At 36.4% G+C, this 19795-nt stretch overlaps 1 protein-coding gene across 1 annotated transcript in view; it reads left to right on the forward strand.

Annotated features, from left to right (window-relative positions):
* The window catches only part of LOC149457051 (coagulation factor VIII-like), a 114675-nt gene that overhangs the window by 29297 nt on the left and 65583 nt on the right, over window positions 1-19795 (forward strand). The window contains exons 9-12 of the mRNA XM_089684135.1: window positions 3068-3197; window positions 8251-8338; window positions 13314-13525; window positions 17901-18051. Coding sequence (XP_089540261.1) covers window positions 3068-3197; window positions 8251-8338; window positions 13314-13525; window positions 17901-18051 — 581 coding nt within the window. The remainder of the gene's footprint in view (window positions 1-3067; window positions 3198-8250; window positions 8339-13313; window positions 13526-17900; window positions 18052-19795) is intronic.

The raw sequence follows: 19795 nt of genomic DNA on the forward strand, positions 1-19795 counted from the left end.
AAAAGACCAACAATTTTGAAAAAAAAAAAAAATATTTTTGACTTTTTGCTATAAAACATGTCCAGTAAAAATTAAAAAAAAAATCAAATTTCTTCATAAATTTAGGCCAACATGTATTCTGCTCAATGTCTTTGCTAGGAAAAAAAAAAAAAATCCCAGTTCGTGACAATTTTGAGAAAAAAAAACACTATTTTTGACTTTTGGCTCTTAAACATGTCCAGTAAAAATGCTGCATCCGAATGAAAATTGCAGTTTTTTTATTTTTTGCGCTATAAAAAAAGGCCGACAATTTTGAGAAAAAAACTGTATTTTTGACTTTTTGCTAATAAACATGTCCAGTAAAAAATATTTTAAAAAATCTAATTTCCTCATAAATTTAGGCCAAAATGTATTCTGCAACATGTCTTTGCTAAAAAAAAAAAAAAATCCCAATACGTGTAAATGAATTGGTTTATGTGAAAGATATAGAGTCTACAAATGGCGCTATAAAAAAAGACCAACAATTTTGAGAAAAAAAACACTATTTTTGAATTTTTGCTATTAAATATGTCCAGTAAAAATTACAAAAAAAATCAAATTTCTTCATAAATTTAGGCCAAAATGTATTCTGCTCCATGTCTTTGCTAAAAAAAAAATCCCAATTTGTGTAAATTAATTGGTTTACGTGAAAGATATAACATCTACAAATGGTGCTATAAAGAAAAAAAAAAAATGACAGTTTTGAGAAAAAAAAACACTATTTTTGACTTTTGGCTATTAAACATGTCCAGCAAAAATGCTGCATCTGAATGAAATTTTTTTTTGCCCACGAATTGAGCTTTCTTTCGGTGGTATTTGATTGCCTGTGCAGTTTTTTTATTTTTTGCGCTATAAAAAAAGACCGACAATTTTGAGAAGAAAAAACGCTATATTTGACTTTTTGCTATTAAACATGTCCAGTAAAAATTAAAAAAAATCTAATTTCTTCATAAATTTAGGCCAAAATGTATTCTACTCCATGTTTTTGCTAAAAAAAAAAATCCCAATACGTGTAAATTAATTGGTTTACGTGAAAGATATAGCGTCTATAAATGGCGCTATAAAAAAAGACAATTTTGAGAAAAAAAACACTATTTTTGACTTTTTGCTATTAAACATGGCCAGTAAATTTTTTTTAAAAAAATCTAATTTCTTCATAAATTTAGGCCAAAATGTATTTTGCTCCATGTCTTTGCTAAAAAAAAAATAATCCCAGTTCGTGACAATTTTGAGAAAAAAAAACACTATTTTTTACTTTTTGCTATGAAACATGTCCAGTAAAAATTTTTTTAAAAATCAAATTTCTTCATAAATTTAGGCCAAAATGTAATTTGCTCCATGTCTGCTAAAAAAAAAAATAATCCCAGTCCGTGACAATTTTGAGAAAAAAAACACTATTTTTTACTTTTTGCTATGAAACATGTCCAGTAAAAATGCTGCACCTGAATGAAATTTCCGTCCTTTTCTTCCCCATGAATTGAGCTTTCTTTCAGTGATATTCGATCGCCTATGCAGTTTTTTGTATTTTTTGCGCTATAAAAAAAATGAAAATTGTGAGAAAAAAACCTGTCCACTAAAAACTTTAAAAAAATCACATTTCTTCATAAATTTAGGCCAAAATGAATTCTGCGACATGTCTTTGCTAAAAAAAAAATAAAAAATCCCAATACGTGTAAATTAATTGGTTTCCGTAAAAGATATAGAGTCTACAAATGGCGCTATAAAAAAAAAGACAATTTTGAGAAAAAAAAGACTATTTTTGGCTTTTTGCTATTAAACATGGCCAGTAAAAAAAAAAAAAAAAAATCAAATGTCATCATAAATTTATTCTGTGACATACCTTTGCTAAAAAAATAAATAAATCCCAATACGTGTAAATTAATTGGTTTACGTGAAAGATATAGTGTTTACAAATGGCGGTATAGATAATGGGATTTTTTTTCATACTAGTAATGGCGGCGATCAGCGACTTATAGCGGGACTGTGGAGGACATTCTGACACTGATGGGGGAACTGACTTGGTGTCACTGACATCCCCAGTGACACCAATACAGTGATCATTGCTAATAAAAAGCACCGACACTGTACTGATGGCACTGGGCAGGAAGGGGTTAAACGGATGTGAGGTTATCGCTCAACGAGTTTCGCAGCATTGGAGCTTCATCATGACAGCAGATGACCTGAGTGGCTGTATAGGAGAGAGGCATGAAAATTTTTCAAAAAAAGCAAGATTTCCTGAGGGTGTAGAAGCACGGGACGTTTCAGGAAGAGCGGGAATGGCGCCCAGCCCTGTTTGAAGAAGGATCTGGAATCTAAAAGCACCCTTGGGAGATCATACGCCGTTTGACCCACCTATGAAAAGGGGTCCCTCTGGTGAGCGCGCACTTTTTTTGTGGGCACAAGTGGTGGAGAGTTTGGGAGATTGGTCTGATCCTACATCCGGTGAAGGACTCCCATCATTGTGTGGTGTTGGGTTATACCCTCTGGTGGACTTTTATTTTCCGTTAATAATTTTGTACAAATTTGCGTACATGAATTTTTTATGTACTATTAGGAATGTAGCAAGCGCCTAAAATCTTAGATTGTTCCCATATGGAAGATAAATATATTTATGATACGCGCAACATATATTTACAATATATTGGCCTACATGAATATATTTTAACATGCATTATAAAAATTAAAATATATTTTCCAAAAGCATACATTTAAAAAATATATTTTTCAAAATATATTTTGCAGGTATTTTTGAACATCTAAATGTATTTTTTTCTTCTTTTACATGCGACATATATTTACAATATATTGGCCTACATGAATATATTTTAACATGCATTATAAAAATGTAAATTAAAATATATAAAAAAAAATATGCATTACGGTCACTAGGTGGCACTAACGATGTAGGAACCACATATATCAGAGAAAATACAGCAATTTTTGTCCTGATTATGAGGATGTTTTTCTTTTTCTCATCCTTTATTTTAATACAGCTTGTTCTTTCAATTCTTTACTGATTTTTTTTTTTTTTTTTTTACTTCGGATGCAGGAACCGTTTCACTAAAGTTCTGTACAGAGAATTTACCAACTCCAAATTCACTCACCAAAAACCTTCAGAAATTCCTGGGACAGGAATTCTAGGCCCTGTTCTTAGAGGGGAAGTTGGAGACACAATTCAGGTAAAATAAAAAAAATTATAGCAATGTTTATAATAATAATAATATTTTATTTTTCTTCTTCTTCTTCTTCTTCTTCTTCTTCTTCTTATTATTATTATTAATAATATTATTATTTTTATTAATAATAGTAATACTTTTTAACATTATTATTACTAATACTACTACTAATAATAATAATAAAATTATAGCAATAATAATAACTACTATTATTATATTTTAATTATACAGTACATTTAGTATTATTCATAATATATTATAATAATATGCATGTAATAATAATTTTTTAACTTATTATTATTACTAATACTATTACTAATAATAATAATAAAATTAATAATAGCAATAATAACTTCTATTTTAAGTATATATTTAGTAATATTAATATATTATAATAATATGCATGTAATAATAATAATTTTTTGAAATTTAATATTATTACTAATACTACTACTAATAATAAAATTAATAATAGCAATAATAATAACTACTATTATTAATAATAGTAATACTTTTTTTAAATTATTATTACTAATACTACTACTACTAATAATAATAATAATAAAATTATAGCAATAATAATAACTACTATTATTATTTTTTAATTATATATTTAGTATTATTCATAATATATTATTAATAATATATTATAATAATATGCATGTAATAATAATAATAATAATTTTTTAAAATTTAATATTATTACTAATACTACTACTACCAATATTAATAAAATTAATAATAGCAATAATAATAACTACTTTTATTATATTTTAATTACATATTTAGTATTATTCATAATATATTATTAATAATAATATATTATAATATGCATGTAATAATAACTTTTTAACTTATTATTATTACTAATACTATTACTACTACTAATAATAATAATAATAAAATTAATAATAGCAATAATAACTTCTATTTTAAGTATATGTTTAGTATTATTAATATATTATTATATTATGCATGTAATAATAATAATACTTTTTTTAAATTTAATATTATTAGTACTACTACTAATATTAATAACATTAATAATAGCAATAATAATAACTACTATTATTATATTTTAATTATAGATTTAGTATTATTAATATATTATTATTAATAATATATTATAATAATATGCATGTAATAATTAATATGCTGCATGTAATAATAATAATAATAATAATAATTATTAATATTACATGCAGCACTACCTTAAAGCTGAACCCTGGGCAGATATAATAGGCACAAATTATTGCAATTCTGTATTCATTATTATTAAATGTATTGTAAATAATTGAAAACATTTTTTTTAATGCAAGCAGTGTTGCTGATCGCTGGCATTACTAGTAAAAATTAAAAAAAACTTCCAGTTTCTAAACTGCCATTTGTAAACGCTATAACTTTCACGTAAACCTATTAATTTACTCGTATCGGGATTTTTTTTTTTTTAGCAAAGACATGTCGCAGAATACATTTTGGCCTAAATTTATGATGAAATTAGATTTGTAACATTTTTTTACTGGACGTGTTTTACAGCAAAAAGTCAAAAATATTGTTTTTTGGCTCAAAATTGTCAGTCTTTTTTTTAGTGCAAAAAATAAAAAGCGCACAGGCGATCAAATACCACCGAAAGAAAGCTTTTTTTGTGGGAAAAATAAGGATGTAAATTACTGGTAAAAAATAAAATAAAATCCCAGTATCTATACCGCCATTTGTAGACGCAATAACTTTCAATTATACCAATTAATTTACACGTATTGGGATTTTTTTTTTTTTTTTAGCAAAGACGTGTCACAGAATATATTTTGGCCTAAATTTATGACGAAAGTAGATTTTTTAAAAAATTTTTCCTGGACGTGTTTTACAGCAAAAAGTTAAAATGTTGTTGTTTTTTTTTTTTGCTCAAAATTGTCAGTCTTTTTTTTTTTTTAGCGCAAAAAATCAAAAACGCACAGACGATTAAATACCAATGAAAGAAAGCTCTATTTGTGGGGAAAAAAGGCTATAAATTACTGGTAAAAAAAAAAAAAATCCCAGTATATATACCGCCATTTGTAGACGCAATAATTTCACGTAAACCAATTAATTTATGCATATCGGGGTTTTTTTTTTCCAGCAAAGACGTGTCGCAGAATACATTTTGGCCTAAATATATGATGACATTTGACTTTTTACATTTTTTCTTTTTCTGGACATGTTTTATAGCAAAAAGTCAAAAATATTGTTTTTTTTCTCAAAATTATTGATCTTTTCATTTTCTATAGCGCAAAAAAAAAAAACCGCACAGGCAATCAAATACCACTAAAAGAAAGCTCAATTTGTGGGGGGAAAAAGGACATAAATTACTAGTAAAAAAAAGATCCCAGTATCTATACCGCCATTTGTAGATGCTATAACTTTCATGTAAACCAATTAATTTATGTGTATCGGGATTTTTTTTTTATCAAAGACATGTCTCAGAATACATTTTGGACTAAATTTATGATGAAATTAGATTTTTTTAATTTTTTTACTGGACATTTTTAATAGCAAAAAAGTAAAAAATAGTTTTTTTCTCAAAATTGTTGATCTTTTTTTTTTCTTTATAGTGCTAAAAATAAAAACCGCACAGGCGATAAATACCACCAAAAGAAAGCTTTATTTGTGGGAAAAAAAGGATGTAAATTACTAGTAAAAAAAAAAAAAATGCTAGTATCTATACCGCCATTTGTAGACACTATAACTTTCACATAAATCAATTAATTTATGTGTATCAGGATTTTTTTTTTTTTAGCAAAGACATGTCACAGAATACATTTTGTCCTAAATTTATGACGAAATTAGATTTTTAAAAATTTTTTTACTGGACATGTTTCACAGCAAAAAGTCAAAAATATGTTTTTTTTTGCTCAAAATTGTCAGTCTTTTTTTTTTAGAGCAAAAAATAAAAAACGCACAGGCGATTAAATACCATCAAAAGAAAGCTCTATTTGTGGGAAAAAAGGATGTAAATTACTAGTAAAAAAAAAAAAATCTCAGTATCTATACCGCCATTTGTAGACGCAATAACTTTCAATTAAACGAATTAATTTACACATATTGGGATTTTTTTTTTTTTTTTAGCAAAGACGTTACACAGAATATATTTTGGCCTAAATTTATGACGAAAGTAGATTTTTTTAAATTTTTTTACTGGACGTGTTTTACAGCAAAAAGTAAAAATGTTGTTTTTTTTTTTTAGCGCAAAAAATCAAAAACGCACAGACGATTAAATACCAATGAAAGAAAGCTCTATTTGTGGGAAAAAAAGGCTATAAATTACTGGTAAAAAAAAAAAAAAATCCCAGTATATATACCGCCATTTGTAGACGCAATAATTTCACGTAAACCAATTAATTTATGCATATCGGGGGGTTTTTTTTCCAGCAAAGACGTGTCGCAGAATACATTTTGGCCTAAATATATGATGACATTTGACTTTTTAAATTTTTTCTTTTTCTGGACATGTTTTATAGCAAAAAGTCAAAAATATTGTTTTTTTTCTCAAAATTATTGATCTTTTCATTTTCTATAGCGCAAAAAATAAAAACCGCACAGGCGATCAAATACCACCAAAAGAAAGCTCTATTTGTGGGAAAAAAAGGACATAAATTACTAGTAAAAAAAAGATCCCAGTATCTATACCGCCATTTGTAGATGCTATAACTTTCATGTAAACCAATTAATTTATGTGTATCAGGATTTTTTTTTTATCAAAGACATGTCTCAGAATACATTTTGGACTAAATTTATGATGAAATTAGATTTTTTTAATTTTTTTACTGGACATTTTTAATAGCAAAAAAGTAAAAAATAGTTTTTTTCTCAAAATTGTTGATCTTTTTTTTTTCTTTATAGTGCTAAAAATAAAAACCGCACAGGCGATAAATACCACCAAAAGAAAGCTTTATTTGTGGGAAAAAAAGGATGTAAATTACTAGTAAAAAAAAAAAAATGCTAGTATCTATACCGCCATTTGTAGACACTATAACTTTCACATAAATCAATTAATTTATGTGTATCAGGATTTTTTTTTTTTAGCAAAGACATGTCACAGAATACATTTTGTCCTAAATTTATGCCGAAATTAGATTTTTTAAAATTTTTTTACTGGACGTGTTTCACAGCAAAAAGTCAAAAATATGGTTTTTTTTTTGCTCAAAATTGTCAGTCTTTTTTTTTTTAGAGCAAAAAATAAAAAACGCACAGGCGATTAAATACCATCAAAAGAAAGCTCTATTTGTGGGAAAAAAGGACGTAAATTACTAGTAAAAAAAAAAAAATCTCAGTATCTATACCGCCATTTGTAGACGCAATAACTTTCAATTAAACGAATTAATTTACACGTATTGGGATTTTTTTTTTTTTTTTAGCAAAGACGTGTCACAGAATATATTTTGGCCTAAATTTATGACGAAAGTAGATTTTTTTAAATTTTTTTACTGGACGTGTTTTACAGCAAAAAGTAAAAATGTTGTTTTTTTTTTTTTGCTCAAAATTGTCAGTCTTTTTTTTTTTTTAGCGCAAAAAATCAAAAACGCACAGACGATTAAATACCAATGAAAGAAAGCTCTATTTGTGGGAAAAAAAGGCTGTAAATTACTGGTAAAAAAAAAAAAAATCCCAGTATATATACCGCCATTTGTAGATGCAATAATTTCACGTAAACCAATTAATTTATGCATATTGGGGTTTTTTTTTTTCAGCAAAGACGTGTCGCAGAATACATTTTGGCCTAAATATATGATGACATTTGACTTTTTAAATTTTTTCTTTTTCAGGACATGTTTTATAGCAAAAAGTCAAAAATATTGTTTTTTTTCTCAAAATTATTGATCTTTTCATTTTCTATAGCGCAAAAAATAAAAACCGCACAGGCGATCAAATACCACCAAAAGAAAGCTCAATTTGTGGGGGAAAAAATAAAGGGACGTAAATTTCATTTGGGTGCAGCGTTGATTGATCGATTAGTAAAATTGGTAGATTAGTAAAATAAAAAAAAAATAATAATAAAATGTTGCCGTCTTGTGTTTGTTAGATTGTATTCAAGAATCTGGCTGGTCACCCATATAACTTGTATCCTCAAGGGCTGAGCAGTGTGAGCTCCACCCATCCCTCCTTTTCAGGTACGGTCACATGGTATAGCAGATCATTGACTGGAGAATGGCATGTCTGTTATGGCGTCTGGGCAGCTCTGACTAAAGTTTGGTAATGCCCTTGTGATAGGTGTAGGCCATTTAAGTACCTCCTGAAGCCTGGTTGCAATACTCCCTGGACGTTGCTAAGGCCGTTGCTAAGTGAGGTCTAGTTTTTCACGCTCCCCTCCAACATCAGGGGACCGAGTTTTTTTTTCTCCAAATCAAACCCCCTCACGCGCTCTTTCTCTTCTCTGATGCAGTAACTCTGAGCTCAGCGTTTGAGAGCTCTCTCCTGAGATGGTGGAGGTGAGCGGTAAGGGCTAGGTCTCACTTAGCAACATCCTAGCAACGTCCTTGCTTCTGCTGCCCATGCTTGGCATAGAGTGGGCACAGCCCATGCGTGTCCAACAGGGCCAGGACAAGGGGTGGGCAGGAGGGGAAACTGCTGTGGGAACTGTGATATCATGTGGGGTGGGATTTGGGGGGCGGCAAGGGGTAGAAACTGTTCTATGAGGGATCATTTTGGGGGGGTGCTAGGGGTGGTGATTTGAGGGGATATATGCTGAGAGGAGAAATTTGGGGGGTGGCAAGGGATAACAATTGTTCTATGAGGGATCATTTTGGGGTGCTAGGAGTGGTGATTTGGGGGGATATGTTTTGTGAGGGGAAATTTGGGGGCAGCGAGGGGTAACAATTGTTCTATGAGGAATCATTTTGGGGGGTGCTAGGGGTGGTGATTTGGGGGGATATGTGCTGGGAGGGGAAATTTTGGGGGTGGTAAGGGGTAACAATTGTTCTATGAGGGATCATTTTGGGGGGTGCTAGGGGTTGTGATTTGGGGGGGGATTTGTGTTGTGAGGGGAAATTTGGGGGTGGTAAGGGTAACAATTGTTCTATGAGGGATAATTTTGGGGGGTCATGTGGTGTTGATTTGGGGGATATGTGCTGAGAGGGGAAATTTGGGGGGTGGTAAGGGGTAGCAATTGTTCTATAAGGAATCATTTTGTGGGGTGCTAGGAGTGGTTATTTGGGGGATATGTGTTGTGAGGGTAAATTTGGGGGGCGGCAAGGGGTAACAATTTTTCTTTGAGGGATCATTTTGGGGGGTCATACCCACATGGAAGAAAAATATATTTGAAATGCTACAATTTTGGCCATATTCTATCAATATATATATTTATACTGCATGTTGAAATGTGTTTTTATTACAAAATATATGACATTTTTTTTTTAAATAGATCTTTAAAAATACAAATCTACGTTTTTGGAATGTATTTACAAATATAAGTTAAAATGACTTTTTTATATTTTAAAAATATATATTTTTTAAATATATTCTTCAGATTTTTTTTAACATATAAAAACGTCATTTTAACTTACCGTATTTGCCGGCGTATAAGACGACCCCCTACTTTTCCTGCTAAAATGTAGTGTTTGGGCTATACTCGCCGTATAAGACTACCCCTCTTCCAATGCACACCAGTGGGAGCAATAGTGCCCCAGCATCGGTGTCAGTGGGAGGAATAGTGCCCATTCATTGGTGTCAGTGGGAGGAATAGTGCCCCATCATTGGTATTAGTGGCAGGAATAGTGCCCCATCATTGGTATCAGTGGGAGGAATAGTGCCCCATCATTGGTATCAGTGGGAGGAATAGTGCCCCATCATTAGTATCAGTGGGAGGAATAGTGCCCCATCATTGGTGTCAGTGGGAGGAATAGTGCCCCATCATTGGTATCAGTGGGAGGAATAGTGCCCCATCATTAGTATCAGTGGGAGGAATAGTGCCCCATCATTGGAGTCAGTGGGAGGAATAGTGCCCCATCATTGGTGTCAGTGGGAGGAATAGCGCCCCATCAATGGTATCAGTGGGAGGAATAGTGCCCCATCATTGGTGTCAGTGGGAGGAATAGTGCCCCATCATTGGTATCAGTGGCAGGAATAGTGCCCCATCATTAGTATCAGTGGGGGGAATAGGTGCCCCATCATTGGTATCAGTGGGGGGAATAGGTGCCCCATCATTGGTATCAGTGGCAGGAATAGTGCCCAATCATTGGTGTCAGTGGGAGGAATAGTGCCCCATCATTGGTATTAGTGGCAGGAATATTGCCCCATCATTAGTATCAGTGGGGGGATTAGGTGCCCCATCATTGGTATCAGTGGGAGGAATAGTGCCCCATCATTGGTATCAGTGGGAGGAATAGTGCCCCATCATTGGTATCAGTGGGAGGAATAGTGCCCCATCATTAGTATCAGTGGGGGGAATAGTGCCCCATCATTGGTGTCAGTGGGAGGAATAGTGTCCCATCATTGGTGTCAGTGGGGGGAATAGTGCCCCATCATTGGTGTCAGTGGGGGGAATAGTGCCCCATCATTGGTGTCAGTGGGAGGAATGGTGTCCCATCATTGGTGTCAGTGGGGGGTGGAATAGTGCCCCATCATTGGTGTCAGTGGGGGGTGGAATAGTGCCCCATCATTGGTGTCAGTGGGGGGGTGGAATAGTGCCCCATTGTTGGTGTCAGTGGGGGGAGGTATAGTCCCCCATCATTGGTGTAAGTGGGAGGAATAGTGCTCCATCATTGGTATCAGTGGGGAGGAATAGTGCCCCATCATTGGTGTCAGTGGGGAGGAATAGTGCCCCATCATTGGTATCAGTGGGAGGAATAGTGCCCCATCATTGGTGTCAGTGGGAGGAATAGTGCCCCATCATTGGTATCAGTGGGAGGAATAGTGCCCCATCATTGGTGTCAGTGGGAGGAATAGTGCCCCATCATTGGTATCAGTGGGAGGAATAGTGCCCCATCATTGGTGTCAGTGGGAGGAATAGTGCCCCATCATTGGTATCAGTGGGAGGAATAGTGCCCCATCATTGGTGTCAGTGGGAGGAATAGTGCCCCATCATTGGTATCAATGATGGAGCACTATTCCTCCCACTGACACCAATGACACTTGCTGACCCTGTTCTAGTATGGTGCTGCTGCAGCCAGCATATGTGGTTGCAGCAGCACCTCTACACGGCACACTTACCTGCTGCTCCTGCACTCGATTTTCATGGGGCTGCTCGGCTCCGCCCCCTCGCCGGTGATTGGCCGCCTGTGTGCCTTTCCTGAGCTACAGTTCTGGCGGCCAATCACCGGTGAGAAGGCGGAGCCGAGCAGCCGCGCGAACATCCAGTGGCCGAACTGAAGGAGCAGCCGCGCTTCCTGGACCGGATTGTCGTGGGACCGGAGCCAGGTAAGAGACAGCAGCCCCTGCCCACCCCTGTACTTAGTGTCCCTTCCGTTGGAAGGGGGGGGCGGCGGCGGCACCGCGCCGCCCCCCTAAAAAGTGTCAGTATGCCGTATACCGGCGTATAAGACGACCCGCGACTTTTGAGAAGATTTTCAAGGGTCAAAAAGTCGTCTTATACGCCGGCAAATACGGTATATTTGCAAATGCATTCCAAAAATGTAGATTTGTATTTTTAAAGATCTATTAAAAAAAAAAAAATGTCATATATTTTGTAATAAAAACACATTTCAACATGCAGTATAAATATATATATTGATAGAATATGGCCAAATTGTAGTATTTTTCATATATTTTGTAATAAAAAACAAATTTCAACATGCAGTGTGTATATATATATATTTATTGAAATATATTTTGAAATATCTTGAATATGGCCAAAATTGTAGCATTTCAAATATATGTCAATATATTTGGGAAGAATATTTTTAAAATGTATTTCAAATATATTTTTCTTCCATATGGGTGGTGATTTGGGGGTATATGTGCTGGGAGGGGAAATTTGGGGGTGGTACAGGGTAACAATTGTTCTATGAGGGATCATTTTGGGGGGGCGGGTGCTAGGGGTGGTGATTTGGGGGGTATGTGTTGTGAGGGGAAATTTGGGGGGCAGCAAGGGGTAACAATTGTTCTATGAGGGATAATTTTGGGGGGTGGTGATTTGGGGGGATATCTGCCAGGAGGGGAAATTTGGGGGTGGTAAGGGGTAAGAATTGTTCTATGAGGGATCATTTTGGGGGGTCATAGGGGTGGTGATTTAGGGGGATATGTGTTGGGAGGGAACATTTGGAGGGCGGCAAGTGGTAACAATTGTTCTATGAGGGATAATTTGGGGGGGAGGTGCAAGGAATGGTGATTTGGGGGGATTCGTGTTGGGAGGGGAAATTTGGGGGGGGCAAAGGGGTAACAATTTTTCTATGAGGGATCATTTTGGGGGGTCATAGGGGTGGTGATTTGGGGGTATAAGTGCTGGGAGGGAAAATTTGGAGGGTGGCAAGGGGTAACAATTTCTCTATGAGTGATCATTTTGGGGGGGTCATAGGGGTGGTGATTTGGGGGGATATGTGCTGGGAGGGAAAATTTGGGGGTGGTAAGTGGTAACAATTGTTCTATGAGGTATAATTTGGGGGTGAGGTGCTAGGAGTGGTGATTTTGGGGGATATGTGCTGGGAGGGGGAATTTGGGGGACAGTAAGGGGTAAGAATTGTTCTATGAGGGATAATTTTGGGGGTGGGGAGGAGCTAGGTGTGGTGGGTTTTACCAGCCACAGTGAGTATGATCAAATATTTGGCTCTTGAGACAGTGCTGCTCATTTGTTTTCCTTGCTGGAGAGGAAGCTGTATCTGAGGAGCTGCAGTGCAAGGACCTCCCTGCTTCAGCTTCATTATTTCTGTGGATATGTGCTTCCTCCACCTCTCCTGCTGCTTCTTCATCATCGGACTTCTGGTCATCGGGTGGGAAGGGGCAGCTCTGACATGAGGAAGCAAAGCCCTGCCCCCATCTCTACACAGAGAAACAGTGCAAAGCTAGGCATGGTTATTCGGTAATGGGAACAAAACAGCTGCAGTACAGACAGCATATATTTCGGTGGTTTTGTTTCAGCACAAGTACAGTTGATGGTTTATGATCTGTTTATACTGTATGTTTCTAGCACATCAGCCTCTTCCTGTTTTCCAGGTGAGCACTTACGGGATTACCCCATTTATCCCAATGACTCCATAACATACATCTGGCAGGTGACCACGCACGACAGCCCGGCTTCATCCGACGCACGATGCCTTACTCGATTCTACGCCAGCTTCCTCAATTTACAGAAAGATTTAGCGTCCGGCCTCATTGGGCCTCTTCTGATCTGCTCCAAACAGACTTTGGATCGAGGAGGAAATCAGGTAAATATGTATTTCATACCCTTCCTTTGTATCCAACATCTGTTATTGGCATGTATACTAGGCCTCCGGAAATAGGTGGACACCATCTCACCTATGCGAGCTCATTGGATATCCCATTCCAAAACCACGGGCGGCAGTATGGAGTTGACTAACATTTGCCGCTACAACATCCTCCACTGTTCTCAGAAGGGTTTCCACAAGGGTTTCGGAGTCTGTCGATGGGAATTTGTGCCCATTCAGCCCAAAGAGCATTTGTGAGGTCTGGTACTGATGTTGAAATGGAAAACGGAAACCCATCAAACTGTTGCGTTGAGGGTGGATTGTCTAAAAATGATTTGCAGTTCTGTGCAGAGTTGGTAAGGTTGAGTAAAGACACCAGTCCAACCAGTCCTACCTGTTCAACCAGTCCTACCTGTCCTACCAGTCCTACCTGTCCTACCAGTCCTACCTGTCCAACCAGTCCTACTTGTCCAACCAGTCCTACTTGTCCAACCAGTCCTACCTGTCCTACCTGTCCAACCAGTCATACCTTTCCTACCAGTCCAACCAGTCCTACCTGTCCTACCAGTCCTACCTGTCCAACCAGTCCTACCAGTCCTACCTGTCCTACCAGTCCTACCTGTCCTACCAGTCCTACCTGTCCTACCTGTCCTACCAGTCCTGCCTGTCCTACCAGTCCAACCAGTCCAACCTGTCCAACCAGTCCAACCACAGAGTTGAGCCATATCTCTGTATGTTGTGTTTGATCAACAGGACCAGTACCAGGATGAGGTCATCCACTGCCTAGGACAAAGATCCAGAATTGCACCCCCTCCTTTACTGTTAATTCATGCCTTAGATTGGGTGTACCACCCTGCATCTATTCTTGGCCCCCTTGCTGGTCTGTGCCCGGGGCTGCTGTCCCTCGTGCTCACTCCTTGTCCCAGCCCTAAAAAGGTCCCTTCACTGGAAACACCAGATCTTATCCAAGCTAGCCATTCCGTCCATCAATTTTACTATCAATTTTTCAAAAAATCACAGGCTTCTTAATCGTGTTCTTCACTTCATGCAAATTCAGGACTTGAGATCTCCATACCTTAGCAATGGTTAGTAGCTGTGAATATGAATACCAAAAGTTTAAACCAATGAGAAGAGTTAAGTAGTTCTTCTCGAGGGTCCGGATTGAGCGGGTGGCCTAAAACAATGGCTATTCGTCGATAAATTTTAGTCTACCCTGAAGGGACCACCAGACACCTCCACCAAATCTGCATAGAGGAAACCGAGCCCGGACAGCCGCAGAAGCGCGTTGAGGGATACCCAACTCTTGACGGAACTAGGCACCACCTTGAGAGAGGGGCTTGACTTTCTTCTCTAATGCAAGAACATGACTGGTGTAGAAGAGATGTGTTGGCTAAAGCACTAAAGCATACTAACCCAACTTTCTCGAAAACAAATTGCCCCCCAAACACTCCCTCTACCAATAAAGGAGACCACACACCGTTGGAGTAAAAAAATGGCCTTCACATTACTTAAAACAGAAACATACATAAACCTGAAAGATGAGTTGTTGGTCTAGGAAGGCACCAAAAACAATATTGATCTCCCCCGCGGAACCTTAACCTCAATGTTCCTACTAGGCCTCCAGCTGCAACGCACCGACCCGGAGACAAGGACACACCTTCCGCAGGTAGACCTCCACCTTCCAGTTAAACCTCGGTTAACTGGAATGCACCCGGGCACACCGTACCACAGATGGGTCCCAACCATACACTTTTTCTTAAAGCAATTTGCCGCCTCCCAAGACCAACAACTGCCCCCAAAACTAAACCAATCAAGCACGAAACCCCCCCCCCCCAAAAAAACACCCCAGAAGAGGGCGAGTGGGAAGTTGCCAATTGTGTACCCAAGTCAGTTTCCACCATAAACTCATTTTCTTGAGTTGCTTTGACATGTTACGTCCTTAACTAGTTGCCGCCCGGCCTATAGCCAGATGGTGGCCGGGCGAACAGCTCATCTCTCTGGGTGGACACCATATGGTGTCCTTTCAGGCATGCGCACTGCGCTGCGGTGCAATCTGTCACCGGCCGTGTACCTCGGACACGGCCGATGACAGATCTGTGTATCGGCCCCAATGCCAGTACCATGTGACCTGCTGTGACCAATCACAGCAGGTCACATGAAGGTTGTATACAATGGATGGCTTCCTTTCATGCAATCCATTGTATACAAGTGTGTCTAACTGTGAATGGTCACAGCGATCACATGCACAAGCTGGGCCAATCACAGCCCAGCTGTGTCTCTTGAAAAATTACTTTAAGAATACATTTCAAATACTCTGTATGTGTTTAAAAATACAAATCTACATTTTTGGAATGCATTTACAAACATATGTAAAAATATATGCTAAAATGACTTTTTTATATGTTAAAAAAAAATCTGAAGAATATATTTTAAAAAGATATATTTTTAAAAATATATGTTTTTAAAATATGTTCTTCAGATTTTTTTTTAACATATAAAAAAAAGTCATCTTAACATATATTTTTACATATATTTGTAAATGCATTCCATTTCCGATGCAAACAAAATCTAAAGACTAGACTTTTAAAAAAATTATATTTTTAAAAATATATTTTTTAAAAATATATTCTTCAGATTTTTTTTAACATATAAAAAAGTCTTCCTAACATATTTTTTTACATATATTTCTAAATGCATTCCAAAAATGTAGATTTCAATTTTTAAACACATACAGTATATTTGAAATGTATTCTTAAAAATATTTTTCATATATTTTGTAATAAAAATGCATTTCAACATGCAGTGTATATATATATATATATACAGTAGAATATGGGCAAAATGGTAGCATTTCAAATATATGGCAATATTTTAAAAATATATTTCAATTATATTTTTCTTCCATGTGGGTATGATCCCCCCAAAATGATCCCTCAAAGAAAAGTTGTTGCCCCTTGCCGCCCCCCAAATTTCCCCTCCCTGCACATATCCCCCCAAATCACCACCCCTATGACCCCACAAAATGATCCCTCCTAGAACAATTGTTACCCCTTGATGCCCCCAAATTTCCCCTTCCAGCACATATCCTCCCAAATCACCACCCCTAGCACTCGCCCCCCCCCCCCCCCAAATGTTCCCTCATAGAACAATTCTTACACCTTACCACCCTCAAATATCCCCTCCCAGCACATATCCCCCCCAAATCACCACCCATATGACCTAACAAAATGAACCCTCATAGAACAATTGTTACCATTTTGTAATTGTAACAATTTTCATTCCAAAAATATAGATTTGTATTTTTAAAGACATACAGTATATTTGAAATGTATTTTTAAAAATATATATAATTTTTTTTTTTAAATATATTGAATATGGCAGTATAATTGAAATGTATTTTGAAAATATATTTCATATATATGGTAGTAAAAATGCATTTCAACATGCTATATATATATATATATATATATATATATATATACACAGAGAGAGAGAGAGAGAGAATATGGCAGTATATTTGAAATGTATATTTGAAATATAATTTTTATATATATATATATATATATAGAGAGAGAGAGAGAGAATGAATATGGCAGTATATTTGTATTGTATATATGTATTGTATATATTTTGTATATACAATATATATGTGTATATATACACATACATATTGTAATGAAAATGCATTTCAATGTGCAATATATATATATATATATATATGTATATAGAATATGGCAGTATATTTGAAATGTATTTTAAAAATATTTTTCATATATATTGTAGTAAAAATATATTTCAGCATGCAATATATATATATATATATATATATTGAGATATATATATATATATATAGAGAGAGAGAGAGAGAGAGAGAGAATATGGCAGTATATTGTAATTGCATTCCAAAAATGTAGATTAAATGTATTTTTAAAGACATACAGTATATTTCAAATGTATTTAAAAAAGATTTTTCATATACGGTGTACTGTAATAAAAATGCATTTCAACATGCAATATATAAATATATATATATATATATATATATATATATATATATATATAATATGGCAGTATATTTGAAATGTATTTTAAAAATATTTTTCGTATATATTGTAATAAAAATGCATTTCAACATGCAATATATATATATATATATATATATATATATATATATATATATATATATATATATATATATATTGAGTATGGCCAAAATTGTAGCATTTCAAATGTCTGGCAGTATATTTGGGAAGGATATTTCAAATATATTTTTCTTCCATATGCGTGGCTGAACCAGAGTTTTGTAAAGTGGTAGAATTACAGTTTTATCTGACACACTATACCCTTGTTAATGGCTATTAAATGCTGTTTGTAGATAGTTACAGATAAGGAAAATATCCTCTTCTTCTGCATCTTCAATGAAACTCTGAGCTGGTACCATGAAGAAAATAGTCAAAAGTCTGCTGAAACCGTAACAGAAGGCCAAAGCGCCATAGGGGATTCTCCAGGATTGAACCTGATTTACAGTATGTATTCAGCTAATGTATCTCTCTCTTATTCTGATACACTTTAGAATGTAAATTGACAAATTCTCACTTGGGGTCTATTTATACTATTATGTCACGTGCATTGGGACCATATGGTGCCATTCACCATGAATGGCAACCCAACACACCTTACTGACTGATGTGTTCTGTGTTGCGCTGCCAAAAAAAAAGGAGGTAACACTCTCCTACTTAGGCTGCTAGGATGGTTAGGGAAATTTAGTTTTTTGGAGGGTTTTCGGTAATTATTGGAGCAGTTGTTGATTTCTTTTGGCTGTTCTTGGTTTCACAGCTTGCAGGTTTGATTGCTCTCCCATGCCTTCCAGAATGTTCTGGAACATAGGTGTGGAGCAAGGCAAATGGGCAGCATAAATATTTATGGTGCCGCAGCCTATCCTTGGGGTGGTGTGCCCAGAAGGTGTCTTGGAAGTGCATAAATAGTCTGAGCGGTAGAACAGCAGTGTCTTCCTGTTCAAGGGATTCCACCTGTTCAGGTGGTAGGTGGCTACCTCCCTACCTCCAACCGTTCTGCTGTTTCAAGTTGATGTTCATCGTGGTCCTAGCTGTGGCAGAGCCAGAAGACCTACATCTGAGAGGGTATTGGACACCCTGAGACTTCACCTAAGTATCTAGTCTGCAAAGTTTCACTGGAAGGCACCAGGTGGAAGCTGAATGGGCCCAGCTGCTCCCCTGGCCCCCAGGACTATTGGGATCGTTGAGCCTCGTAGTTCCTCTCCTGAGAGGTACATACAGTATCTCCCAGAAGTGAGTCCACCCCTCACATTTGTGTAAATATTTGATTCTATCTTTTCATGTGACAACCCTGAAGAAATGACACTTTGTTACAATGTGACGTAGTCAGTGTACAGCTTGTATAACATGTAAATTTGCTGTCCCCTCAAAATAACTCAACACACCACCATTAATATCTAAATCGCTGGCAACAAAAGTGAGTCCACCCCTAAGTGACAAGGTCCAAATTGGGCCCAATGAGCCATTTTCCCTCCCCAGGGTCATGTGATTTGTTGGTGTTACAAGGTCTCAGGTGTGAATGGGGAGCGGGTGGGTTACATTTGGTGTTATTGCTATCACTCTCTCATACTGGTCACTGGAAGCTCAACATGGCACCTCATGGCAAAGAACTCTCTGAGGATCTGAAATAAAATTGTTGCTCTACATAAAGATGGCCTAGGCTATAAGAAGATTGCCAAGACCCTGAAGCTGAGCTGCAGCATGGTGGCCAAGACCATACAGCACTTTATCAGGACAGGTTCCACTCAGAACAGGCCTCGCCATGGTCAGCCAGAGAAGTTGAGTGCACGTGCTCAGCGTCATATTCAGAGGTTGTCTTTGGGAAATAGACGTATGAGTGCTGTCAGCATTGCTGCAGAGGGTGAAGGGGTCAGGGGTCAGCCTGGCAGTGCTCAGACCATACGCCACACACTGCATCAAATTGGTCTGCATGGCTGTCGTCCCAGAAGGAAGCCTCTTCTAAAGATGATGCACAAGAAAGCCCGCAAACAGTTCGCTGAAGACAAGCAGACTAAGGACATGGATTACTGGAACCATGTTCTGTGGTCTGATGACACCAAGATCACCTGATTGGGTTCAGATGGTGTCAAGCGTGTGTGGCGGCAACCAGGTAAGAAGTACAAAGACAAGTGTGTCTTGCCTACAATCAAGCATGGTGGTGGGAGTGTCATGGTCTGGGGCTGCATGAGTGCTG

This window comes from Staurois parvus, unplaced genomic scaffold, assembly GCF_062004578.1.
Source record: "Staurois parvus isolate SC_StPar_1 unplaced genomic scaffold, SC_StPar_1.0 ptg000337l, whole genome shotgun sequence".
Lineage (NCBI taxonomy): Eukaryota > Metazoa > Chordata > Amphibia > Anura > Ranidae > Staurois > Staurois parvus.